Source organism: Gavia stellata, chromosome 23 (assembly GCF_030936135.1).
Source record: "Gavia stellata isolate bGavSte3 chromosome 23, bGavSte3.hap2, whole genome shotgun sequence".
NCBI lineage: Eukaryota > Metazoa > Chordata > Aves > Gaviiformes > Gaviidae > Gavia > Gavia stellata.
Window position 1 is genome coordinate 11,977,428 of NC_082616.1, and position 25,994 is coordinate 12,003,421.

Below are 25,994 nucleotides of genomic sequence, written 5' to 3' on the forward strand. Positions count from 1 at the left end.
ATGGTGGAGGTGGCCTCGCAGGTAGCGGAGCGGTCCGGTGGGGTCCCGCCGGGGAGGATGAGGGTCCCGCGGCCCGGCCCGGCCCGGCCCGGCCCGGCCCGGCCCGGCCCGGCCCGGCCCGGTGGTGGGTCTCCTCTAGCAGAAGAGGGGCGCGGGTGTGCGAAGCTGCGGCATCCCTCGAACCGCTTTTCGCCTCTGTAGCGTGCCCTGCGGTGAAAGGGACCTCCTTTGAGTATCTGCCTTGAGTTTATTTCAAGCTCCAACACATACTGACCAGCTCCCTGTTTTTCCCCTTTCCACAGGATCTCCTGCTGGCAGCAGCGTTTATCTCCGATGCGCAATACAACAGAAATATTCCTTTTAAGACCTCCCCGGAGGCAGTCAGGTAAGGAGGTCCGCGTCCCCGCAAACACCCGCTCCATCACACTGGAGCGGGGCTCTGCGCTGGGCTCGCAGGCAGCGTGCGGTGCTGTGGGGCACCTAAGGTGGGATGGGGAGAGCTAACCACAACTGCCTCCAAAGAACAACAGCCAGCAAAGGCTGGGGGCCTCGGGTTCACCAGCTGGGTGCTCTGGAGGTTGGGTGGGTGGGATGCCGAGAAGTGGATTTAAGCTGAAATGCATATGCTGAATGTTGCTCAGCACATCTGTATGTTGAGGATGGGAAAGGAAATAAAAACTTCGTTCTTACTGGAGCAAAAAAATTTAAAATCTTTCAAGATTGAAGCTGTAGCAGTCTGTGGGGATGAAGAGTTTGGGAAGCTTGGTCAGCTCTCGCCCGTGTGGAAGGGGATGCTCCCATGCTGGGTGTAAGCGGCATGGTTTTGGTAGCAGGGGACTGCACGGTTGGCCTGCGTGGGAGAAGAGCCCTGTGCCAGGCGGTCACAGCCATCACTAGCTGGCGTGGCAGCAAGTGACACCAACCTGCTGCGCACCAAAGCTTTAGCTTATCAAAGGAGTGTATGGCACCTCTGCTCAGGGGTACTTCAGAAAGGGCAGTAGCTGCTAGGGGCAGCAGTAATTAAAAGCTTATGTTAATTGGCAATAAGTTAAGTAGAATTCCCCACATCAAGAATGTTTTGCCTGCAATGGTGACTCTTTTCCCTGCTAATAAGAGGCTGAGCAGCTTCAGTCAGAGAGGTGACTTTTCCTTCAGGGTATTTCCATGTGTAGAACTTGAGAGAAGGTGGCTAGTACAGAAGGGAAAGGTGATACAACAGACTGCCAGCAAAGCAGCGTGTGAGCATTAATGACTCCTGTAGCCCTCCCCACAAAACCCTTTCCTTTTTCCTAGTTCTCATGTCTTGGCTAATAAAGTTTTTTGGGTATCTTGGAGACACAAGTATGGTTAAGTATGTTTGTTACAAAGGATTTGAGCAGGTGTGTGCTGTTATGTAGCTGTAATGTCTCTCTGCTTCGCAAAAACAGAGCGTGTGCATATAGATTTGCCTTGCCCAAGTATTCTTAATACAAGTAATAGAAATGATTGGGTTTTATGTGGCTGTGTCTTGATGGTGTTATTAAGGGCATAATATTATGCCACCTGTATAATCACCTGCTCTGTAGCCTTTATGCAGGTGTTTATTTGGCAGATGAGATAACTGGCAATGTTGGTAGCTTTTTTTATTGGCAGAGAAACTATATGTTCTATAGATCTACTCTGCATCTCTCCAGAGGAGCCACTGTTGCATGCCATTGTGTGAAACCTCCTGTGGGAGGCTTAGAGCTGGATGTGTTCATGGTTATTGCTAGCATTCACTGGAGGTTTTGCTGCTGTAGGGAATAGAATGCTGCTTGAGCTGTGTATAAAAAAAAAAACCAAAAAAACCAACCAAAAACCCCACCACCCACACCCAAAACAGTTTACTGTGCAATTCCATAGTTCTCTCTGGTGGCTTTTCTTATCTCTTTGCTTTTTAACCTGCAAAGAAAGAATGTTGGATAACTAATCAGACTTAGCTTGTGTGTCGTGTGGATACCTGAGCTTAGCAGAAGTTTGCACTCAAATTAAGGAACAAGGTAATTACAAAAAGGAAGCAGCTTTACCAAATCTGTATGTTGCAGTCTTAAATTGAACTGAAGAACACCTGTGTTCCACCTTCCTGGGTTTTTTGCTCCCTGAAAGGGAGTGTAATGTCCATTAGCTATGAGATTATAAGGAAGGACCAGGAAACAAATTGCCAAATCCCTGGCTGGCAAAAATTGTGCTGTTACCCTTCTTCCTCCATGAGTATTTGGGACAGTATGTGCTGTTCTTCTAAGACACATTTAGTGAGCCCAGGTGTATGTGGAAGCCTTCATTTATAGTGCTGCTGCCTTCTTTCTACAGGCTTTATTATCTCTATAACCACTGGATCATGCGAACAGCCACCTACCTTTTCATCTTTGTCAACCTGTCCCTTGCCATGTTTGAAGAACCTGCTGTGTATCCGCTCCCCTTCCTGGTAAGTTTCCAGGCAGTGCAGAGACAGCAATGCAACTACTATTGCGTTGCTCAGTAGAGCAAGTGAGGGTTTCTCACTTGAAACAAGTCGTCTAAGTGTCACGAGATAATTGCTGCTGGTCTTTCTTTTGGTACCTTTCATCTACTGAAATGGGGACAAAAAAATGGGCATAGGAACAAAATAGGGAATATGGGAGCCATCGTGGTCATCCGTAATTGCTGATGTGAGCATGGACAAAGTCATGTTGCTCTTCTGCATCTCGGAGAAAAATTCCAGCATTCTATATGGCCCAAGTCCAGTCCTCATGTCTGAAAGCAGAAGTGGAGTTGCCCTTAGGACTGACTTTTCTGTAGCCTTTATTTGTTCTGCACTAGTGTGTCCATGAGAGGTGTGCTCCTTGAACCCTAAGCAAATACAAATTTACTGGCTTTAACCTGCCCATGGCAGGAAATTTCACAGAAGGAAGCCTGAAGCTATTGCTCAGTGCCAGATAGGTGAGCCTGTAAAACAGCCAACAGCAAAACCCACTGGAAAAACTTTTATAGTGACTCTGCCTGTTTTTCCTTTGCCTGTACCCCAGCCTGAACACCCTCATCTGTGCAAAGAGGGCTAGTGCTGCATTCTGTTGGCCTGACTTCTCTGTCCTCCTTCTCTCTCTGCAGGTAACTTCTCTGGTCGAGGTGTTGTGCCTTCTGGTGTTCTTTGGCCGACTGACGCATTTTGCAAAAGTCACCCCTCGCAATGTATTTTGGAAGGATACCAAGAACATCTGCATCATGGTTGCAATCCTGGTGAGTTAGACCTAGGGGAGCCTCCAAGGTTGAAGTGGCCAATGTGGAGGTGGCTTTTGCCTCCAGTTGCATTCCTAGCCTGATGCACAGGGGCTCTACAAGAGCCACAGCCAAATCAACCAGCAGCTTGGCCTGTTCTCACAAACCTGTCATGTCTGCATATGTCTCGTATCAGCTAACCCTAGATGGTCTTCACCTAGACACATTGGCAATATATCTTCTGGGAATTTTCCTTCTGTTTCTTCTACAGTTATCTCTAACCGACTTGGCCATATATGGCGTCCTCAGGATATACAACGTGAGGAGCATTCGATGGTCAAGAATTGTGAGGCCCATCTTCCTGATCAACTTTGCAGAGAGTCGCCAGGTAAGGAAGAGGTCTGGTGGGATGTACCCCTGGTGCAAGGTCCTAATTTTGGACAGCCTGCTGCTTTCTGAAAACCAGGGGATTTAGTAGAAAAGTTTTTGTGCAGAAATGGCAGAATGTAGGTTCCTGTGAGTGAAGGTTTCTCTCAGAGGTGGCCTGAAGCAAGAATTGGAGAGGGAGAAAAGGGTGCGTTAGCGCTGGTGCTGCTTGGGCTCTGTGCAAAGTACCAAAAGGCCTCTCCCTGCACCTATGGGCAGGGTTATCGCTGTCCAGAGCCCTGGGCGTGCTTGGGGCTGGAACCAGAGCTTCTCACCAAACACAATGCTGTGATGATTTAGGGAAGATCACACTTAGCAAAGTGTAAGACTGCATGGAGAAGGAAGAATATTTCTTGTAAGGTCAGCCCATGGGCTGTGCTTAGTCCAGCCTGTGTGGAGGAGCAGCGTCTATTTGCAAGCAGAGTTAGATGCTGTCCTCAGGAGGTGTGAATGTGAGCAGTACCGCAGATAAGAAAACTGTTTCTTCCTGGGTCAGGGGCCAGGTTACTTATTTCTGGAAGTCTCCTAGGCAAACAAGCAGAAGTGTCACACTGTTCTCAGAAACTTAACTTGTAGTCCCAATTTGGACTCTGATTCCTCTTGTCACGGGGAGATCTTTGCCCTGCTGCCTGAGACCGTTCTGGTCCTGACTTACAAGTGAATAAACTGCTGTGGTGTGGAAGCCTGGGAGAGGGAGCAGTTGAACTTTCAGGCTCAGAGCATGGGTTTTGTAGCCTGGAGTGATGGGCTTCTGTCCCTGACCAGTCCCCTGCAGCAAGAGCATCTCTGGTGCCCCAGGGCCCTCTGTCCCTTGGCTAGCTGAGTTCACGATGGTATGTAGATAAGGTCTCTCCTTCTTCTCTGGGGAATGAGGAGGAAAGGTCTGGTACTCTTGCACAGGTTTTAGCAGAACAGAGCTGGCACATCTGGATCAGAATCACTCCTGCCAGATGACAGAAGAGTACCTGTCCCCCACTTTGCTTGCCTGTCCCTGTGTAGGTGTTTGATCCAGATGGGATGGTGAGGGGAAAAACAGGTATCGCCTTGCCTCTAAACACTTCCCTTCTCCCTGGCAGATTCGGAGAGCCTTCCGCAGTATCCGCAACACACTGCCAGAGATCACCTATGTCTTCTTGCTCTTCATGTTTAGCCTGCTCATGTTCTCCCTCATGGCCTTGAAGCTGTTTGGTGAGAGGTGTGAATACTTCTTTTGCTCAGAGCTGGGTGGGAAGAGCAGGTGTGATGCTTCCGGGCAGGAGGGAATCTGGCTTGTATTCACGTTACTAGTGAATACAAGCACTACTGATACGTGCAGTTGCTGTGGTGGGACCTGTGATCTCTGTGCTTAACTTCAGATTGTCTCTTTCCTCTTAGGAATCTCCAGACAGCGGAAGGCTTGCCATATTTCAAAAACTACCTAGAAATTGTGTTTGACCTCTATGTGCTGGTGACGACAGCAAACAGCCCGGATGTTATGTATGTATGCTGAGCTTGCAGTCTTTCTATTGTGAATGCTGGTGTCCTGCTCCTAGTGGCAGGATCTCTGGTTAGAACAGTACTGTGGTTTGCACAACAAGGTATTTCAGAGCAGCAAGAGGGCTTTTACTTTTCCAGCCTGCAGGGGCTTCATGAATTGTCAGCCATCTGTTTGGTTTTTTTTTTTAAATGGCTCTGAACCAGAATCTGAGGTTAGGAAGACTTTTAGAAAAGTTGCATTAAAAATACCGCTTTCCAAATAACCCAGTAGCTGATGAAGGCTTAAACCTGAGGGACAAACACACACACTCCTCGATTAAAACCCCTTCCTGAAAAGGAAGGGTGTGCTCTAGTGATCAGATGTCTTTTTCTCTCATAATATTTGCAGGGATTTCTATGCAGGCTTCTTTAATTTGCACAGCTGTGTTAAACTTATGTGAGGATTGGGGTTTCCATCCTTATTTATTCTAACTGGGTTCCCATTTCAGTTTGTACTGTGAAGGTGCTATCAAAGAGGGGGGAAGGGAGGGATGGCACACTCATCTGCATGCTGGAGATGTACTGAACAGAACTGGGACGTTACAGGGACGCTGGGCATTTAGACTGAGAAATGCAGCTAGTCCTCCTAGAGCGAATGGAAGGGGAGGTCAGAGTGCAGTGAGGGTCTGTGAAGCCAACAACCCACCAGCTTATGACTGAGACCTCACCTCAAGACTCTGCACTTAAACTTAGCCACACTGACAGAAGCTTAATCTCTGTGCTTTCTCTCCTGCATCCCTTCAGTCAGGGCCTGATAAACTAGGATGAAAATCTAGTGGAAGAAAACTGTTCTGTAACTGAACTAATGCAGAGTTTTGGCTTTTTTGCCTAGCTTGGGTATTATCTGGCTATCCAAAGCAGTACTTTGAAATCCACCTGGAAGACTGTTTTCTTGTGGTTTCTCTTATTTTTCTCTACTTGTCTGCTCAGCAAGTAGCAATCTCTATCCCCTTCTCTAGGATGCCGGCATTTGATTTCAGCTCATGGTATGCCCTGTTCTTCATTGCCTTTGTCATCGTCAACACTTACATCTTCATGTCTCTCTTCCTGGCGGTTGTGTACAACAACTACAAAAAACACCTGAAGGTAATGTTTGGAGGGGTGAATTGTGATCAGTGACTGCCTGCTGTTCTATGTAACCTTGTAAGGAAATATCTGGCCTTCCCTTGGAAAGCTTCTGCTTCTGGAAAATGTGGAGAAGGGGGTACAGCTTCTGGCCTCTGCTGATGCTCTGCAAGTAACAAGCACAGGTCCACCTTTCATATCATGGGGATTGTTGTGAGTCCTGCTTTTAGCATTTAACAATGAAATATTATATGCTGCTGTGGACTCAAGAAGTTGCAACAAATAGGAAGCACATGTCTCTGCATTATCACTGTTAGTCTTAGTCCTAGCTCAAAAACACTGCCTCTATGCAGGAGACTGTATTTATAGCCAACTAAAAACACAGCCCACTTTTAAGAGCACATGAAGTGGCAGCAAAGCAAAGGAAATGCAAAAGGAGGTCTAAGTAAATTGGAACTCTTGCTTCTTCCACCCAAACTGAATAGGTGCAGTTTGGTACTTGTCATCAAAGGGTGAGAGCTGGAAATTGCTTGGTGCTCCCTTGAGGGGATTGGCTCTTTCTCATAAGCAGTCTGCTAGGTCTTTCCAGAGGCTGCAGTCTCCCAAGCGTATAAGTTCTTTAGCCTGCTTGTAATTATGTGCAGAAGAGGATCTCCGCCCCTGATATCAGCAGTTTTCACTTATGGATGGGAAGCATGTGTGGACACATCCTCTTTGCTTCTGTGACCTGTGGGCCTGCAGATCCTGTGATCTTTGAAAGATATCCCCCCATCTTCTTCCTGTTAGATACTATCCTTTGTCTCTTCTTCCGGTTTTTCAATGCATCTCCCAGCAGCAAGCAATCTAGTGATCCTTCCAGAGTGCTGTGCAGAGGACCCATGGTTGCCTGTTAAATAGCATTTCTCATCACCCCATTGCCTGTACTGTACTTCATGTCTAATATCACTCCAGATGTGTTCCTCTGAGTCTCTTCTTGCATCTCTGTGCCATGAAAATAAGATTTAAAAAAAACAAAGGAGGGGGAAGGGTAACTGAAGCTGCCTGAATCCTGATACTCTCTCTAGAATGAGATCCGTAAGCTTGCTTACATGAAGCACCGCAAGATGATAGAGGCCTTCAACCTCCTGAAGGAAGAGGAGGGAGCACAGTTTGTGGTTAGAGAAGCCCGGTGGAAGCAGCTTGTCAAGCTGGTGGCTCCTGATATCAGCAACTCCCACCGAGAGCTGCTTCTACGCATCTCAGATGATGAGCAGAAGGGGTTCATAGGTGAGCAGTGGGGCATTGCTATGCTCAAGGGATTGGGGAGGAGTCCGGGGTCAGGAGCCTGATGCTTCAAGGGTCTTGGCATTGGGACTTGTGGTCTGTAATGGACCTGGAGGGACTCCAGACCCCTCTTCCTGCTTCCCTCCAGATTGCTTAAGTCCTGAAAGGCTGTTCTTTCTGCTTGTGCTGTAGCCTGTCTCATGTAGCTGTGGGTGGCTCTTCATGGCCATTTGACATCAGGCCAAGCTCGCCACGGAGAATGGGACCTCCTGTTCTCAGCATAGGACAAGGAAAGCCTCCCTTGTTATCAGATTCCTCCAAGCAATGAGGTTTCCCACACATTCCTCTGGAGCCTCTCGCTCTGCTCCTGCTGGAGACAGGATATCAGGAGAGATGGGTCAGTCTCCTCATGCTAGATCATGCCCATGCTAGATCATGCCCATCCTGATTGTTAAAGGTTTGTGTGTCAGCTGTTGGCCTGTGGCTTGAGCCAGTCCCCCAGAAATGGGGCAGAGGAGCTGCTTGAGCACTGAGTTCAGCCTGTTTTGTGTTGGATACCGCTTTGGGTGTGTGCATTGCCTGCTGCGGTGAAGAGATACAGAGTCCAGATTTCTGCAACTTGTGGGCCTATAGGTTTGCATTTGCCAGACACTGTCACTTTTTAATGACAGCGGACTAATGTGTAGTGCTTTCCCCTACTGCAGACAAGAAGTCCTTTGTACAGCTGGCAGATCTCCTCAACATCCAGGTGATTACCCTGAAAATACGCAGCCATCCGCTGGGGCAATGGATGCCTCGTGTATACAAGTCAGCAGTGAGTCAGTTCCTGCGCAGCATGGTTAGGCACAGGTAAGCCTCCACTGGTGGAGCAAGCAGCTTTTAAAATTCAAAGCAGTGGTGTTGCAAGCAAATGCTCATCTGGGTGTCATGCTAAAAAGTGCGAACTGCATTTAGGCAAACATTGCGGGTTCTGTTTTTAAGTGTTCTGTGGACCAGCTCTGCTCTTAGCCTACCTTCAGTGGTGCGGAGAAACTAGATTTGGCTGATGGTGAGTCCATACTTCTTCCAGTCCCACTTGTTCAGATTTTTTCTGTAGGTGCTGAGTGTAAATACTTCTTACTGAGAGCAAGAAGTGCTTTATGACCTGCCTTGAAGGACCAGACTAAATGCTTCACTGAAAGATGATCTTATGTCAGCAGTCTCTGCTGCAAAGCTGCACTGTGCTGCTTCATCAGCTCTTACCAAGTTGGTGCTATGAGCTACTAGTGCTCTGTTTCACATCTGAGTCTTCCCAGAATTGCAAAATCACTGAGGTTGGAAGGAACATCTCGAGATGGCCTAGTGCAACCCCCCTGCTCAAAGCAAGATCAGCTAGAGTAGGGTACTCGGGGCTATGTCCAGTTGGGTTTTGAGTATCTCCAAGGATGGAGACTCCATAACCTCTCTGCAACCTGTTCCAGTGTTTGACCACCCTTGGTTTTAAAAAAAAAGGCTTTTTTGTTTAAATGGAAAATCCAATATTTCAACTTGTGCCCCTTGCCTCTTGTGCTTTCACTGGATACCACTGAGAAGAGTCTGGCTCCATCTTCTCTACACCTTCCCATCAGGTATTTATACATACATATTGAGATCCCCCTGACCCTTCTCCCCTTCAGGCTGAACAGACCCATCTCTCTCAACATGTAACGTGTTGGACTATCCTATCCTTTAATCGTTTTTGTGACCCTTTGCTGCACTCGCCCTAGTGTGTTCGTGTCTCTTTTGGACTGGGGGGCCCAGTTGTGGACACAGCACTCCAAATGTGGCCTCACTAGTACTGAGTAGATGCAGGGGGGAAAATTAGTTCCCTGATCTGTTCACAGCACTCTTCCTCACACAGCCCGGGATGCTGTTGGCCGCCTTTGCCACCAGGGTGCATTGCTGGCTCATGTTCAACTTGACAGCCAAGACCCCCCCCTGCCCCAGCCCCATGTCCTCTGCAGAGCTGCTTTTTCAGGTGGTTGACCCCCAGCCTGCACTGGTCCCTGAGGTTATTCCTCCCTAGGAGCAAGACTTTGCATTTCCCTTTGAACATGACACGATTCCTCTCTGCCCACTTTCCCAGCTTGTCCAGGTCCCGCTGATGCCAGCACACCCATCTGGTGTAGCAGCCGCCCCTCCCAATTTTGTATAGTCTTCTGTTTTACTCATCCCGTCTTTCTGCTTGAGAAATGCTGTTTGACTTGTTAGAAACACAATTACAGTCAGTCTCAGAGTTTGTTTAACACTGAGACCATTGGCAGTGGTGTACCTTGAAGGCTTGTGCTCTGCTTTGTTGGACTTCAAGGACAAAGCTAAACCCTGTAGTAACTTTCCTAAACTCTCAGGTTTGGGGAGAACTGATGGGTAAAGGTACTTTACCTAAATGGCAATGTTTGAGGGGAGGCAAAGAACTCCTGAAATAACTGTAACTTCTACCTTCTTGGGAGTGGCAAACTGACTTCTCTTTTTCTTCTTGCAGGGGATTTGTTTGGACTTACGATGTGGTCATTCTAATAAATGCTATCTTCATTGCTCTGGATGAGGAAACCCCCTATATTTCTTACGCAGAGTGGGTCTTCCTTGCTTTGTATATAATTGAGATACTCCTGAAAGTGTACACTTATGAACCGAGGGCATTCTTTGGCAAAAATCAGTTCTGGAACTGGTGAGTGGGATGAACATTTGTGTTAAAAGTGGTGTGACATGTGATGAGATCTTTCTGTTCAGCCCCTCAAGAACTGAAAGTCTCTTGGAGAGAAGGGCTGTTTAACTCATGTGCCAGGGTGTAATTCAAATGATTGTATGCATCAGAGAACAGTGTGCTCTTTCCTGGCTCTAACCTGGCTCTGACAGAGACTACTGTTCTCTGCCTTACTCTGCTAGCTCAGTCAAAGGTGACTCTGCAGCCTGTGAAGACAGTGGCTGGGCAGGGGAAAATGTTCTGCTAAAAAAAGCTTTCCCATCTTCCCACCCTGCAGATAGTTTGAGATGATGCAGGGCTGCCTGGCACAGATGTGAGGAAGAGGGGTTACTACCTTCATGTGTCATGTGGCAGCTTAAGTGCCCATTCTCTTGCCACAAATCTAACAGCACTGCCTTCCCTCGTGCTAGGTTTGATACCCTCATCATCTTTGCTGCCCTGACTGCAACGATACTCAATACCACCCTGAAATCGAGTAAGTGCAGCTTAAGCAGTCTGCATGCATCTGGGAAACTCGGTGGTCTTGAGTCGTCTTTTGCCATCACCTTGGGCTTGGGAGGCTTTTTGACAGGACAAGGAATTTCCTATAGGGTTTCTAAGAACTAACCCAGTCCTTTTTTCTTTTAATAAGTACCTGTTATAAACAGTGTTTAACAAGGACATAATCTTAACAAATGTAAGAACATGCTTTATCTTTACACATCCCTGCTTATTTTTCATAACAAAAAATACTACTTTTTTCTTTCTCAGCCACGAAGTACAACAGCCAACAGATCCTGGACATTGTCTTCATCTTAAGGGTCCTCAGGCTAATAAGGATTGTTGACAGCATTCAAAGGTAATGAAAAGAATGGGAGAGAGGTGTGGGTTTTGGGGCAGGCTGTGTCAGAGGCTGGCTGAGACAGTGCCTTGAGTTGCTCTGCATGGCGCTTTGGACTGAGCGTGGCCACCCAACAGAGCATTCCAAGGCCTTGTCCCAGCGTGCCTGGGATGAGCCCAGTTGCTGCAGCCTCTCTGGAGACTCACTTATAAATAAGGGCATGTGGGGAGCGTGTGCTGGATGGCCCATGACAATAAGCAAGCGTGGGCTTTAAAACAGCCTTCCCACAGCAGGTGTTGTCATGAATCATTTGCTGTAGGTTCCGGGTCATCATGAACACACTGATAAACATCGTACCGACAATGTTGACATTTGGTGGGCTGACTCTGGTAAGAAATCCTGGTATCTTAGCTCAAAGCACTCCAGTTTTACAGAAGTGTGTCTTAAGTCTCACGCTCATGCTGTTTTCAAGAGGATAAATGCAAATCTCTGGATGGCTGGCATTTGGAACTGTAAGTGTTCATTTGATTCTTAGTCATTGCACATGTAAATGTGTGCAAGGGGGTTGGATTCCTGCTAGTTCCCAGGTCAGGACATTCTTCTTTGCTCTACGGGGAAGTGAGGATGTTCTGTGCAGTCTGGGCTTCACACTGTAAGAACTCAATGATTTGGGCAAGAAGCTGAATGAGAAACCTCCTTCTCAAATAATTTCCTAAAAATAAGTTCTCCTCTTATGATTTGAGAATATTTCATTTCCATGTATTTGAGCTGTAGTTCTTGGCTTTTTATTCCTGCCTGGTAGTTGTCCTTGAGTGGGTTGAGTCTCTTAGACTCTATGCTGCCCCTCAGCAGCTTGCCATGCCTGTGAAAACTGGGAAACCTGCTGGACCTCTAAACTTGCCATGGAGCTTGCTGCTCACTGGAGAAGCAGGCAATGGGGTTTTTCTTCCCAGGTTGTGTACTGTGTATTTGCTATCATTGGCATGGAGTTATTCCATGGGAAAATCCAGTTCTTCCCTGCAAATTCAAATGCTCCTTATGCCCTGGAATGCGGAAACCCAGCTCTCAAGGATTCTCTGTTTGCCCGTGGGAAATACTGCAAGAACAACTTCAACAACTTCGCATCGTCCTTTATTGTCCTGATGGAGCTCACTGTAGTCAACCAGTGGCATGATATCCTTTGTGGAGGAAGGTCCAGACTAGAGTATGGTGATCCATGCTCTTCCCTGACTCTGCTCTTCCCCTTGTATTGCACGCACCCATGCACGTAGTACCAGACAACAGGGAAAGGGTCCCTGCAGAGGGCTTCATTCAGGTGGTCATTGCTGGGCAGTATTATCTGGTTCCTCCCCTAGCACTAATCTAAACAAGATGTTCTCCTCCTTTAGCACTCTTGCCCTTAACTCCCATTATACTCTTTGCCAATGGATTTGCCAAGGTGACGGATCAGCCTGCGAAGCTGTATTTCATTGCCTTCCACATTGTGATGGTGATAATTATTGTCAAGTAAGTTTTAGATTGCTCCCCTCCATTTTGGAGGGAAGAGGGGCTCTGCCCCCTCCCAAGACACCGCTGATGGTCCCAGGGTCACATATGGTGACATGCAGGATGAGTTACAGAGGAACCTGCTGCATCTGTTCTTATGTCCACTGAGTGCTGCTCTGACTTGGAGCTCCCCATCTGCAGCAGGGGAGGGGGTGGAGGGCTGGGGAATGAGCCTGGGAATACTGAGACAGTGGTTGATGCCCAAAAGCAGGGGGGATGCCAGCAAGGAAACGCTGCTATGTAATTCTGCTCATCATTTCTTTCAGTATCTTTGTGTCGTTCATTCTGGAAGCTTTCTTTGTGGAGTACTCCCTAGAGAAGAGTGAAGTAGAAACAGCCATTGAACAGAAAATCCAGGAGCTGGGAATGGGAGTTCAAGAGTAAGCCACCGAAAAGGGTCGTGCTGGGTGTGGCTGGCTTGGCATATCTGATGAGGGCTGTGGGGCTGCAGGAAAATGCCTCCCTCTGTCCCGAGGTGTGAGCTGAGACTCTTCTTCCTTGTCGCAAAGTTCCCGCTAATCTCTCGTGACTATGTAGGCTTGGTCTAGATGTTAGCAGAAGGCTACTCGCGTTGGCCTTGTCTGCCTCGCTGAGCTCTTCCAGCCCAGGGCTGTTGCCCAGAGGACAGGGGAGATGCTGGAGACTATCAGCATGACTGGTTCTTGCCCTGCCGCAGAGAATCCATTGCTGCTGGGTACATGTGGGCCCTTGGGGTAAGATGTGCCCCCCTCCAGGGTAACTTCTGGTCCTTCTTGCCTAGGGATGAGCTCCAGGATGAACAGCTCCTTGATAACATGGAGGGTGCTGAGCACGACCTCGAGGGGGAAGGTGGAACAAAGCCACAGTCCAAAGGGCTGTTGTTTAAAATTGCCTCCAAAAGTAAGTGCAGCCCTACGGTGTGCCCAGTCTTTGGTTTAAGAGGCCAAGGCTCTGAACCGTCCCTGATCGTAGCCCTGTCTCTGGGGAAGCTCCCATGCACTTCTGCTTCCTTTGGGCTGTAAAAGCAGCTAAAAACCAGCTGGAGATTTTGAGAACTGTTTGCTGTCTTTCTATTTTTGTAGCAACGCCTTTTCCTCTTTCCTACCCAGACCCTCCTGTGCACGCTTGTCTTCAGTAGCCAGTCTGCAAAGACACTGCCTTGGTGGCTGAGGTCCTCCTGTTGACAAGAAACCTGTTTTCTGCTTTTTCTCCTTCCTGTATGTGCTCTGTTTTCCTCCTGGCTTGGGTCACGGGTGACTATATGCTCCTTTCCTCTAGCTTAATGCTTACTTTTTCTTCTGGCTTTCTTGCTGTACCTTAGCAGTTCCCCAGTCTTGTGCTTCTCAGCATGACAGCTGATTGGGATCACAAATCTATTGAAGGACACATGGGAATAGAAGTGCTTAAAATCTTAAAATAGTGGGTTTATCCTTTACAAGTGCTCACAGTGCTTAAAAGTATATGGGGTAAAATGCCAGGGAACATCATTTGGGGCATTTGTTTCCTTGCCTGTTTAGTGTAAAACATGAGGAGCAGCCTTTGGGTAAGAGCTGCCATAAGGCAGCCACTGCCTAACTTCTGCTGAGGAACGGGAATGTATGCTTACTTTGACTTTTTTTTTTGGCCACCTGCAGGGTACAGGACAGTTGACGCTCTGCTCCAGCGTATGTTTGAGGCAGAGATCCCCCTTGAGGACGAAGGCCCTTCATTTGAAGAGATCTTAAACTTGTCCCCTACCCCTGCTGTACCCAGTAATCTGCCTTCGCAGAGTGCCGCGTAATGGGGGCCATCCACGGCGGTCGACGAGGAGGAGCCAATTCTCAGCTGCCCGGGTCTCCAGCGTGTTCCCTGGCTGGCTGCCTTCAGCCACCGCGCTCACGCACGGGAGGGCCAGACTACACAGCAGAAGGGGCAGCTGATGCCGGAGATGGCTTTGTCACGTAAAAGAGCTTTATCTCATGTAAAGTCTCGTATAAATGTTGAAACTGGAAATACTCTCACGGGAAAGCTGAGGGAGAGGGGGTGTGGCTGACTGTGCCAGTCAAGTAACGGTGCCGTACTCAGTATGTTACAAAATACCTACTTTTTATAACTGGAATCTTGTATCGCAGCACTTTTATATGCATATATGGAGCAGTGTAAGCTGAACTAAACAGCTCTTTCGTACATTAAACTCAGCAGTCTGAAAAAATGACCGGTGATCCCAGAGTCAGTGCTGGGAGGGGGGTGGGTGTGCTGCACCCTATTCTCACCCTCGTGGGCTGTTAACAGGCACGTTTTGGGGCCTCCTCCTAAACTCCACGGTTATTTGTACGCGCAGAGGCACTAACCTGAGCAAAGCCGAGGCCTACTGCTCCCCGAGAGCAAGCTGCAGTCAGTAGTACTGTCCAGACCTGCCCCGGGCAACCTTTAGCTTTGCTAAATCGGAATTTATTCTCTTATACGGATTGTTTTTTCCCCTGGCCTGGCAAGGCCCCCCCGGGCGCTCCGCGACCCCCGCCTCCCCCTGCCCCAAGCCGGGCCCGGCCTCTGAGGGCGGCCGCCATGGCGCCGGCAGCAGCTCGCGCCGGCCACAGGGGCGGGGCGGCGCCCACCCAATGGGACGAGAAAAGAGGCGTGGCCAGCGGGTGGGATTGGCGGAGCGGGGCGGCCAATGGGAAGGCGGCGCAGCGTCGCAGTGCGCCTGCGCGGCGGGTTTGAACCGGCGGCGGTTGGGGATGGAGGCGGCCGTGCGGTGAGGGGGACCCCCCGCCCCGGGACGGGGGAGCTCCGGGGGCCGCTGCGTGCGGGGGGGGCCGGGGCCGCCCGGCCCTGTGCGGGGAGCGCGTTAGGGCAGAGCGGCAGGCGCTGTCGCGGGGCCGGGGATGCGGGGGAGAGGGGGGGTGCAGGCCGCGGCCTTCGCCCCGGGGCGTTTGCCCGCCGGGGCTGGGGGGGGCTGACGCCGCGGGGGGCGGTGGCGGGGCAGCGGTTAGTCTGAGCGCTGCCGGGGCGCTCCCCCCCCCCCCCCCCGGGCAGGGCCGCGGCGCCCGGCCTGACCGGCCCTTTGCCTTGCAGGAGCTTCGAGGCTCGGATCCGGGACTACCGGGGGACTGACCCGCTGGACCCGTGGGACAGGTCAGTGCGGCCGTGGCTCGGGTGTTGGCACCGCTGCCGGTGCGCGGCGGGCTTATAACTTGCTTGGGCGTGATTCAGGTACGCGCAGTGGGTGGAAGGATGTCTTCCCCTTCAAGAAAAAGAAAACCGCTTGCCCGGTCTCCTGGAGCAGCTTGTGAAGATGTTCTCAAGTGACAAGAGGTACCACCAAGACCCAAGATTTGTTAACTACTGCATTAAGCTGGTAGGTATATGCTTTTGGGAGAATTAAGCTGTCCTTAAAAGTTAAAGTTGCCCCACTATTCTGTAGTTCTGTGACTGCAAAGAGCTGTGGGAGGAAAAGGAGCCCTCGGGGATGTGGCATGGAATTCAAGTGTGGTGCTCTGCAGCAGCTCTGAGAACTTTTCAGTCTTGCATATGTTTTTAACACTGTGTTATTAAGCTGTTTAGCTTGTGAGAGGTATCTTATCTACTGACGGGTTTTATCTTTAGAAAATAATGCTTTCCTGTGATGGCAACTAAGCATTGTAATTGGGTTTTTTGCCTGCAACTTCCTTGGATGTTTTTGAAAGTGCTGATGGCGTATGCGTCTTTATCTTACACAGGCAGAGTTCATCACTTCTCCTTGCCAGTACTTTGACTACCTGTATGGACAGGGAATTGGTGCAAAGGCATCTAACTTCTATGTTGCTTGGGCTCAGCAGCTTGTAAATGAAGGCAATGTGCAGTGTGCAGGAGCTGTCCTTCAAAAAGGGCTTCACAACCAGGCACAGCCACGAGAGAACTTGCAACAGCTGTATTGGTAACTCTGACGTGTCTTTTACTTGTCAAGCTATTCAGATAGCGCACAGTTAACTTTCTTCTCTTTCTTGTGTGCATGGGCCCTGTGCTGTAGCAGAGGTAGACCAATGATTATTTTTGTGAAAGGTAGATACAAGCTTAACAATACTTCTTTGCTGTTCAATATTTGTTGGATATTTTGGAGGGTGTATTGAGAAAAACTGTACCAGAGTGTCTTCAGTGAAGTGGGGCCCAGAAAGAAAATCCCTTAATTAGTTGATTTATTTCCTGTGTAGTCTCTGTTAAGTAGATCCAAACTATAAAGATCCGTAGCCTGGCCTGCTTCAGGCAGCCTACCTTGGAAACACTGTGTGTGAGCTTCATTACTTGGAAGCTCAAGCAAGTTGGCCATGCTAACGACACCCGGCTCTTCAAGTTAGGAACGTCTGTATGCTTTCCAGAGTGTACGAATTGGCTGTCTCACCCTGTAGCTGCCTGTGCTTCTCTTGACACTGCCAGGTGGATGTATACTTCAGCTGCTGCTTGACTGGGACCCTCTTTGATTTCGGTTTGTGGCCATAGCTGGAACTGCAGTGAGACCAGATGTCAAATTCCTGATCTGAGCTGGATTTTTCAGTCCACCTTGGGGATATATTGACAATAATACATATATCCAGTTTCTTGTCCTTATCGCACAGTACTTAGCTGAGAGTGGGTGCCTGTTGGAAGCGCTAGGGTTGGTGCTTCGCATGATGATGGTGATGATACGTGTTCCCTCTGGTGATAAAACAAGAACCCGATTTCCACATACTGCTGCCTCTTGCAGGCTTTTTTATTTTTGAGAATGAGAAGCTAACGGGATATGTTCATATGCAGTAATAAGTGTCCTGTAACTAACCTGAGTATTTTAGTGTTACATTTCAAGGCATGATGACCGTATAAGAAAGTCAAAGGTTCCTGGGAGGTGGGGAGGAATGAGGGACAGGTGACTTAATGATAATAACTGACATTTCTTGCAATTTAGCTGGCTGCAGAATTATGATCCTCGGAATCCCCCTTTGCAAGGTGAGGCTAAAGATATCTGCCCGTGAGCTGTAGCTCCATTAGATAAAGTTTTTACCTCAATCAGTGAGTTATGTCACTGAAGAAAATAAGTTTCTGGTAGAAACTGAATTTATCATTCCTGTTTTCCTGGCCATATTTAAGATTCTTAAGAGGAATGTATTCAAAATGAGGTATTAGTTTTCCAATGCTTAAAGCTAATAGAAATTCATAAACGAGGAAATTATTTCTACTCATTAATGCAAACTTGTATTATCTGTCCCAGGTGCTGCTGTTATAAAACCACTTCAAACTTCGCATGCTGCAAATCAAATGGCTCCTCAGAAAGGTGTTTCAAGTCTTAATGACCCAGTGTACACTTGCAAAAATCAGGTAAATGGCTATTAATAAGTGACTTAGACATTGTGGGAAAAATGTGGAGCCCTTGCTTGGAGTTTGGATTGATGAGCTTGACTGAGTAAGAAAGATAAAATGTACTATGTCTGGTGTATCTCAAAAATGTTACTGATGTTTTTATGCTGTAAGCATCACATCTTCATAGAAATATTTCAATTGGGAAGCATTGGGACACTTTTTAGTCACTTGACACATTTCCAGAACCACAGACAAAGAGTGATCCATCCAGCTGGTTGGCATTCTTTGGAGGAATAATATTATCGATAGATTCTGTCCCAGTTGTGCTTCTCGGAAATGGCCTACACTGAATTTTCATGAAATCCAAGTTACTTCTTTTATTTATTCTTAAAAAGAGTATTTAAATGTCATGTTAGAGGAAGAGAAGATTCTGGGCTGGTCCTCAGTGAGATAGTGGCTTCTTGTAGAAGTCAGTCTGCTGAGCTGGGAAATGACTAGGAGATGACTTTATCACAGCTCACGAGCCCCTCTGTAGCTTGCCAGGTCAGCCTCTAACAAGTTCCAGCTGAGGATCTATTCATACTTTGTGGAGATCTTGAGTTAACTTTACAGTCTAAATCCTGTCACCCTGTGGTCATCTTCTTTCACACCCTTCCCCACAGTAACACAACAAAAAAAGGAACTTGTAACTCAGCTACGTACCAGAAAGCAGCATGCTTGTTCTGCTGAGGTTTGGCACAGCCAGTTACAATTCTTCACAGTTTTTCTGGGACAGTCAGATGAAAGGTGAACGGTGGTGAAATTTAAGACTGAAAGACTGCAGGTAGGAAGCTGGTGTAAACTTTCTCAATTTGGTCCTGTTTTCTAAAGTGCTCGTGGCTCTTTCAGTTTGGTATTGCCTGCAAATACTGCAAGATATCTTGGATGATGGAATAGAGCTTAAAACTTACTATGTCTGCTGCCTTTTCCTTAGCCCTGAGGTTGGATAGTTTGTCAAAGAAAGAAATTGGATGAGGCTACCCAGCCTGTTCTTAACAAACCCAAGTGATCTATAACTGTCCTGGTTTTTGGAGTAGAAACAACCTGTTCAACTGGTTTGGTGTCCTTCTGGACTGCAGTTTCCAGAACTGCATCTGTCTCTCTTAGTTCTCTGGGATCTTGTTTGTCTTCCAAAAGCTCTCAGAGATTACAGCAAACTGTTATGTGGCTGATTCTTCAGGATGGACTTCCTCAGGCTCTGATGACTGGTAGAGCTCTCTTTCTGATCTGTTCTTGCCATACCCACGGTCTGAATTGTCATCTCTTCAATCAGAATTTAATATTAGGGGCTTCATTGTTGCTGGTCTTGTCAAAATGGATGGTTAACTATAATATTGGAATTCTTTCTCTTTTTTTTTTTTTTTTTTTTTAATTTCCCCTGCCCTGCTTTAGGGTCCTGATTCTGCTGGTACTCAGTCCTGTTCTTCTGGTGGAAGAGAAGAAGTGTAAGTGTTTGGTTTTTTTTTTTAAAGTCACACTGTGGGAAAATTAACACACTCCCAGAATAAATCCAGTGAACTTGAATAGAGCTTTTTCTTATTTTTCCTCACAGAAAGTATGTTACGTACATCTCCAAATCTGAAGTTCTTCCTAAGTCGTCATCTACTGTTGTTGAATGTGAGCAGGTTGCAATGTATCATAAAAACCTGCTCATATGTGAAGGCTCTGAGCTTTCATTTGAGGAGCTAAGAGCCAAGAGATACTTCAAGAAATACGAGCGCCTCAGAAGACAGCAAGAATGGGGTATTCTTCTCTTTCCATCTAGCTGTTTCAGAAACATTCTCATATTCTTGGAAAACTGGTACTTGGCTGCATTTGTTTCTTTTCAACCTCTCCATTGAAGCCTGAAAACTTTCTCAAAGCCCAAGTTAGCATCCCCGTACGGAAATGGGGTGGAGTGAGCTTGGAAGCAGCAGCTAACGTGCCAGACGACTGACATCGATATTTACTGTTTAAGCTCATCCTTGGGTTTGTCTTTTGAAACCTAGGTTGTCATAAAGAGTGGTGCTCCTTCTGAGGAAACGAGAGGAGAGTGTGAGGAGCTCCTAGCTGTATTAGTTACCCTGATGTGAGCTCTAGCTGCGGCTCTCTGCCACCTGTAATTCAAGGGTGTCTTGGTTCCTATCAGTAGACTGTAATCAGAAAGAGCTCAGAGTATGCTTTAAACTGTTGTACGGTTACATATGATGCCACAATTTCCCAGAGTCAATTAAAGGCACGCTGCAGCAAAGAGAGCAGCACTCTGTCTTCACTTCTTGGCAAATGTATCTGTGGGATGCCCCTTGTGTAGTCAGCAATGGCATGCTTGTAGCTGGGGTGGTCTCAAGGCAAAGTTTGTAATTAGAGGTAATACCTTTGTTTGCTGAATGATGACATTTTGGAGAAAAAGTAGGTGGGCTTTCAAATAGACAAATTAAGTCTTAGAGAAGCAAAACCAAAACTGAACGCAAATAAAGAGCAGCTGCTCAGAAGTGAGTTAGTTGTGTATCTGAGCATTTATAGGAGGGGGGAAAAATGCTGGCGGATGTTGCTGGACAAAAGAAGTAGTTATCTCATTTGGTAAAGGAAGAAATGGATAAATTGTGGTCAGCGGAAAAGGGAGAGATTCAGTGGGAGTGAAGATGCTAATGCATTTTTAAAACAAGTGGTTGAGTCTGGCACCACAAGTACACACCAGGTGAGAGTTAGGCTAGCCCGTGAACTCTGCTAAAAAGCATTAGGGCTGCCGCTGGTTGCCAGGGCGGTGCTGCGATAGTGTTGTGTAGCCCTCCCTTGAGGGATCAGGACTGAGAGGTTAGACACCGAGTCCTGTGGGAAATACCTGCTTCTCCCAAACTTTGTATATAGACTATATATATCTAAATTTTAAATTCAAGCAGCTTGTAATGTCTGTGTTGAGAAACTCATTTGGATACTGATTAATTGTTTCACTTAATATCATTGTTTAATCCCTAGAAGAAGAAGAGAGAGATTCCATAAGGAAAAAAGAGTCAGCAGTCCTTGAACTCCAAGCCCTGCAGCAGAAGCTGGAACAGCTCACCCAGCTCACCAAAAGCTTGGAGGAAACTAGGCTGGAACCAGCATCTACAACATCAGCTGAACCAAATAAGACGGTGGTAAGTATGGACTATGATCAATAGTGGTTGTATGAGGTTCAACAAGGCGAAGTGCTGGGTCCTGCGCTTGGGTCACAACAACCCCATGCAACACTACAGGCTTGGGGACGAGTGGCTGGAAAGCTCCCCCGCAGAAAAGGACCTGGGGGTGTTGGTTGACAGCCGCCTGAAGATGAGCCAGCAGTGTGCCCAGGTGGCCAAGAAGGCCAACGGCATCCTGGCCTGTATCAGAAATGGTGCGGCCAGCGGGAGTAGGGAGGTGATCGTGCCCCTGTACTTGGCACTGGTGAGGCCGCACCTCGAATGCTGTGTTCAGTTTTGGGCCCCTCACTCCAAGAAGGACATTGAGGTGCTGGAGCGTGTCCACAGAAGGGTGACGAAGCTGGTGAGGGGTCTGGAACACAAGTCTGATGAGGAGAGGCTGGGAGAACTGGGGTTGTTCAGTCTGGAGAAGAGGAGGCTGAGGGGAGACCTCATCGCTCTCTATAACTCCCTGAAAGGGGGTTGTGGTGAGGTGGGTGTCGCTCTCTTCTCCCAAGTGACTAGTGACAGGACAAGAGGAAATGGCCTCAGGTTGCACCAGGGGAGGGTTAGACTGGATATTAGGAAAAATTTCTTCACAGAAAGGGTTGTCAGACACTGGAATAGGCTGCCCAGGGAAGTGGTTGAGTCACCATCCCTGGAGGTGTTTAAAAGACTTGTAGATGTGGTGCTTAGAGACATGGTTTAGTGGTGGACTTGGCAGTGTTGGGTTAACGGTTGGACTCGATCTTACAGGTCTTTTTCCAACCTAAACGATTCCATGATTCTAAGATTCTATCTCACAAAATTTAACCATGCTTTAGACAGGAGATTGTTAACTAAATCTGGAAGTGCAGGCTGTAATACCTGACTAGTACAGATACCTGGCATAACTTTAAATACTTAATAATATATATTTTAATTGTTAAACCCAAAAGTTCATTTTTGCTTCTCGAGGATTTAGTTTTAGTTGCACATGAAAGTTCTGTTATGCATGAAAAACTGTTCTAGTTATGCAGAAATAAAAGGGAAAATGGCAATGGCTATAGTTGTGTGGGGGTTTTTGAGCGTAAAAGAACATTTCTCGTCTCTAAAGGTGCATCCACATGTGACAGCCAGTGAAGCTCTACAGCAGAACTGGATGGCATCTTGTCAAAGTTCAGATCTGCAAAACGCCCGAGGGCTGGTGCCAGACCAGCCTCGATCAAGTACTGTATCATCCACTGCTCTTACACTGCAGTCAGTGAAACCCTCTGGCCACTGGATGACATCAACCTCCCTGCGGGACGCAACATACAAGAAGGATGCAGTCAAAACTCAGCTAGAGCATGGAGAGCTCCAGAACAATTTGTTATACCCTCCATTCAGTAATGTTTTGGCTCGGGAACAGGCACATCTTGACTCAGCTCTTAATCGGAGCACTGAAGAACAGTACGTATAAACAGGCTAATTCTTGCTTTGCAAAGTGCACAGTCTCCAGCATCTACGCTTCAGCTGAGAATTAACTAAAAAAAAAAAAAAAGTCTCTTTCTTTCTCTTCTGAAAAAAATTCTGAAGTAGCCTGTGGAAACCAATATTTAGACATGGATCAAACTTATGTAACTTACAGTCTTCATTTCAGTTTTTAATTCCTTTAACCCTGTGTTTTAATTGTAATGACTTAAGAGGAAATTGAGTGTGTAACTGAAGTCGTTATTCAGCATTGCTGTCCCTGGCATGCCTGAAATAAACAACAGGATGTGCTTAGTTCACGCAGATCCCATACATTACATCTTGGCGACAAAGGTCTCCAGAGAACAAAAAAAAGTACTTGTATTTATTTTCTGCACTCTTGCTTGTGTGACTTGGCTAATACAAGAAACAAAATTGTGGGGCAGAGGAAGAAACCTAGGTTCGCAAAGCAAGCATGGCTGCATAGGCTTGGCCAACAAGAGGAAATGGAACTAGTTGTCGTTCACTCATATTATGGAGTTACTTGGAGGCAAACTGTATCCAAGAAGAGTATTTAATGCCAGCATTTTAACCATTCTAAAGGACTCTGCTCCCTTTCAGGTTTTGTACCTATTGGCAACTGTATGGGAAACTTTTTGGGGGTAGTCTCTAATAATATTCTAAAGGATCTCTCACTTGCTTCATTTGTGTAACTCTAAAAGAGACGTTCATGGGGGAAAAAATAGGATCGCTAGTTGCTGTCTGTCTGGGATGTTTCCTTTGTTCTAGACTGGGAAAGGCCTCTTTAACTGCTCGGAGTGCAGTACTGCTAAGTCCTGAACTGAAGCTGGAATTTAAACAATAGCTTTTATTTCAACCTCATGTTCTTAATCTTTCCCTTGAAGGCACCCTGACAAGAGATCCAGCGGACTAACTACTTCTGCGGACATGAAAGAAGGTAATAAGCCAAGTTTTGATGAAGACTGATGCTATTGGTATGACTGTTACTGGCTGGGGATCAATAGCCTGTGGCTACTACTTAGCTACTAGCTAAGCTTTTGGGCTTTCCTAACTCCATCCCTGCATGTTTGGGCAATGTCTCGATATCCCTTCCATGGAGCCAGTCCCTGTTTGTCTTTGCTGGCTTCCTGCCTGCTTGACTTTCTGTGTCAGAATGGATTGTTCCTCTGAATTGAAGAAGCAGTCCTCAGAGGCCACCCAGCTCTCCAAGGTCCCTCTTGCCCTTCAGGGCAGTCTGCCTTGGGAACCTGCCACGCAGATCTCTGAACAAGCCAAAATCTGCTCTTCCAAAATTCTGGGTTGTCATTCTGCTCCTCATCTTGTTTACTTCTCCTACTAACATTTTGCTAGCTACTGAAATGTTAATAAACAGTCCCAGGCTACTTCAGAAATTATCTCACTGTTCTCGTTTCTAGCATCTAGAGTTGGAAATTCTTCCTTTGCTTCTGGCAATGCTTCTCAAGCTACCCCAAACACTTCGCTGGGAGGAGCAATGCAGGCAACACCATTCAAAGTGCAACCTTCACCTACAGTTCATACGAAGGAAGCGTTGGGTAAGCATCTGGAATAACATGCTAGTTTCACTGGAGTTAATGGGATCTTGCCTGGTAATTTTAGTGGAGCCAAATATACAAGGAGGCTATCTAGCGATGGGCATGTGCACCATTCAGTCAAAGAGGAAAATAAAATTAAATTGATACTCTTCTTTTGCGATTGTCTGGATGACCCAAAGCTTCTGACCAGAAATAGATGCTTTAATAACATCCCAGCAGCCACATCCTGCCAACTCCTGGATAAGTCACTGGCGATACACCTGCCAGGCTTCTTTGGGCAGCATGTTCTCTGAGCTGCTTTTGTCGGTGCTGCCAGGGACTCCTGTTTCTGAGATGAAGACCTACAACAGACTAATGTGGAAGAACGATAGGAAGTTAATAAGTCAACTCTGGTTGGTGTTGAGCTTCCCCTGGAGCTGAAATAAGGGGGACTTACGCCAAAGGGCTTTGATTGTTTAACAACATTGTCAATTCTAAACATGGCTTTTTCAAAATGCTAAAAGGGAAATTGCAATTGTATTTCTGATGTCAGATGTGGAGTAATAATATATCCTGATGCTGTTTTATCCCTTTTGTACTCTTCTGCCATGTTCTTCTGTTTTGGTAGTAAGCCTGTTAACCACTAACATGTAGCAAACTGCTGCAGCTGAATATATAACTGTAAAAAGAAAAAAACAAAAAGCTTGTGGTATTCATTAGTTTTTCCAAATATCTAAGAAGATAAACGAGAATTTTTCTCCTTCAGGAGAACTTGAAATCTCATCTTGGAGAGGGGGGGAAAAAAAAAAAGAAAAGGCAACGGTGCCAACAAGTATGTGTTGGCCCAGTCGGATCTTCCTGTGTTTGTTCAGTTGTCTGGAGTGTTTAAATGCAATATGAAGGAAAAATTGGTTATTGGCATTTGATAAATGATAAGAATATTATAATTAATTGGCATTTGATTTGACTACTACACCGTGGAAGAACCTCTGAAAATGTCTTTACTTTTACTGGGGGTGATATTCTTGTGGCTTTTACTACTTCTTTTTTTTTTTTTTTATTTTAGGTTTTCTAATGGATATGTTCCAAACACCCATCTTGCCTGAACCGTCTCCTCTTGAAGAAAGTGAGGAGCAATTTGAAGTCTTTTGCAGAAAAAGCCGTATGTACTACTTATTTTTTCAGTCCCTGATATTTCAATCCTTTTTTTGTGTTTACCCCTCCAACCAGTCCTCATAATTTTGAGATAAGTAGTTGTTTGATTAGGTGTGGAGTGAAGAAGCCACTTCTTTGCTGATAATTTAATTTACTGACAGGTTCTAAATTTTGATGCACAGTCTGAGAACAGCGGAAGCACTTTACTGTTAGCAAGCCTATTAATGTGTGTATTAAACACGTTGCTTCTCTGTAGAGACTTCTCTGGTATTTAACCCCTAACTTTGAAAAGGGCACAGCTGCTAATTCATATGAGTAAAGCTTTTTCTAAAACATTTTGCAGGCTGGGTGTTAGTATCTGAATTGCCATCTTATCGTAACAGTTAAAATTGTCTGAAAACCAGGCAGTAGTGGTGGCTTACAAGAGTGAGCACAGAGATGTTTCACAACTGGTCAGATGCAGCCAAGAAGGCTTCTGTACTCCTGGCCAGTCTTGATCTTGGGATGGAAAAATCTTCCCCATTTCCAAGAGCTTATAGGGGAGTTAAATTGAGTGGCGATTCCGAGGATGCTCCTGGTCCAGCTGGATGCAGCCAATGACCATCAGCTGCCTGGTTAGGGGTGAAAATGTGACTGTTTATATAATCTTCGCTGGGTGAAGATAATACTGGTTATCTTTTATTTTTAAGAGCCTGATGGAAGTCTGAAAGCTAATGTTGTTGCCCCTGTCATGCCTGCATTTTCTATCTTTGAAGATGAGAATGAAAAAGAGAATAGCGGGTAAGGAGGAAAAAACTAACGGCTGAGTTGAGTTCATTAAGAAATTACATATAGGATTGATT

The 25,994-nt window shown here is 46.7% G+C and overlaps 2 protein-coding genes across 2 annotated transcripts in view; both read left to right on the forward strand.

Annotated features, from left to right (window-relative positions):
- Positions 1-14,606, forward strand: LOC104253002 (two pore channel protein 2). Its single transcript, XM_059828514.1, has 19 exons — positions 1-21; positions 303-385; positions 2,329-2,443; positions 3,106-3,234; positions 3,485-3,601; positions 4,716-4,834; positions 5,014-5,115; positions 6,114-6,240; positions 7,284-7,485; positions 8,187-8,331; positions 9,983-10,168; positions 10,615-10,679; positions 10,955-11,042; positions 11,344-11,413; positions 11,978-12,197; positions 12,440-12,530; positions 12,836-12,949; positions 13,330-13,448; positions 14,183-14,606. Exons 1-19 carry the CDS (start codon positions 1-3, stop codon positions 14,326-14,328), a joined length of 2,259 nt encoding a protein of 752 aa, XP_059684497.1. The 3' UTR covers positions 14,329-14,606.
- Positions 14,328-25,994, forward strand: part of BUB1 (BUB1 mitotic checkpoint serine/threonine kinase) — an 18,386-nt gene continuing 6,719 nt past the window's right edge. The window contains exons 1-14 of the mRNA XM_059828451.1: positions 14,328-14,488; positions 15,564-15,662; positions 15,741-15,885; positions 16,247-16,443; positions 17,446-17,486; positions 17,749-17,855; positions 19,269-19,321; positions 19,429-19,619; positions 20,832-20,992; positions 22,110-22,444; positions 23,350-23,402; positions 23,881-24,018; positions 25,064-25,159; positions 25,842-25,932. Coding sequence (XP_059684434.1) covers positions 14,328-14,488; positions 15,564-15,662; positions 15,741-15,885; positions 16,247-16,443; positions 17,446-17,486; positions 17,749-17,855; positions 19,269-19,321; positions 19,429-19,619; positions 20,832-20,992; positions 22,110-22,444; positions 23,350-23,402; positions 23,881-24,018; positions 25,064-25,159; positions 25,842-25,932 — 1,868 coding nt within the window. The remainder of the gene's footprint in view (positions 14,489-15,563; positions 15,663-15,740; positions 15,886-16,246; positions 16,444-17,445; positions 17,487-17,748; positions 17,856-19,268; positions 19,322-19,428; positions 19,620-20,831; positions 20,993-22,109; positions 22,445-23,349; positions 23,403-23,880; positions 24,019-25,063; positions 25,160-25,841; positions 25,933-25,994) is intronic.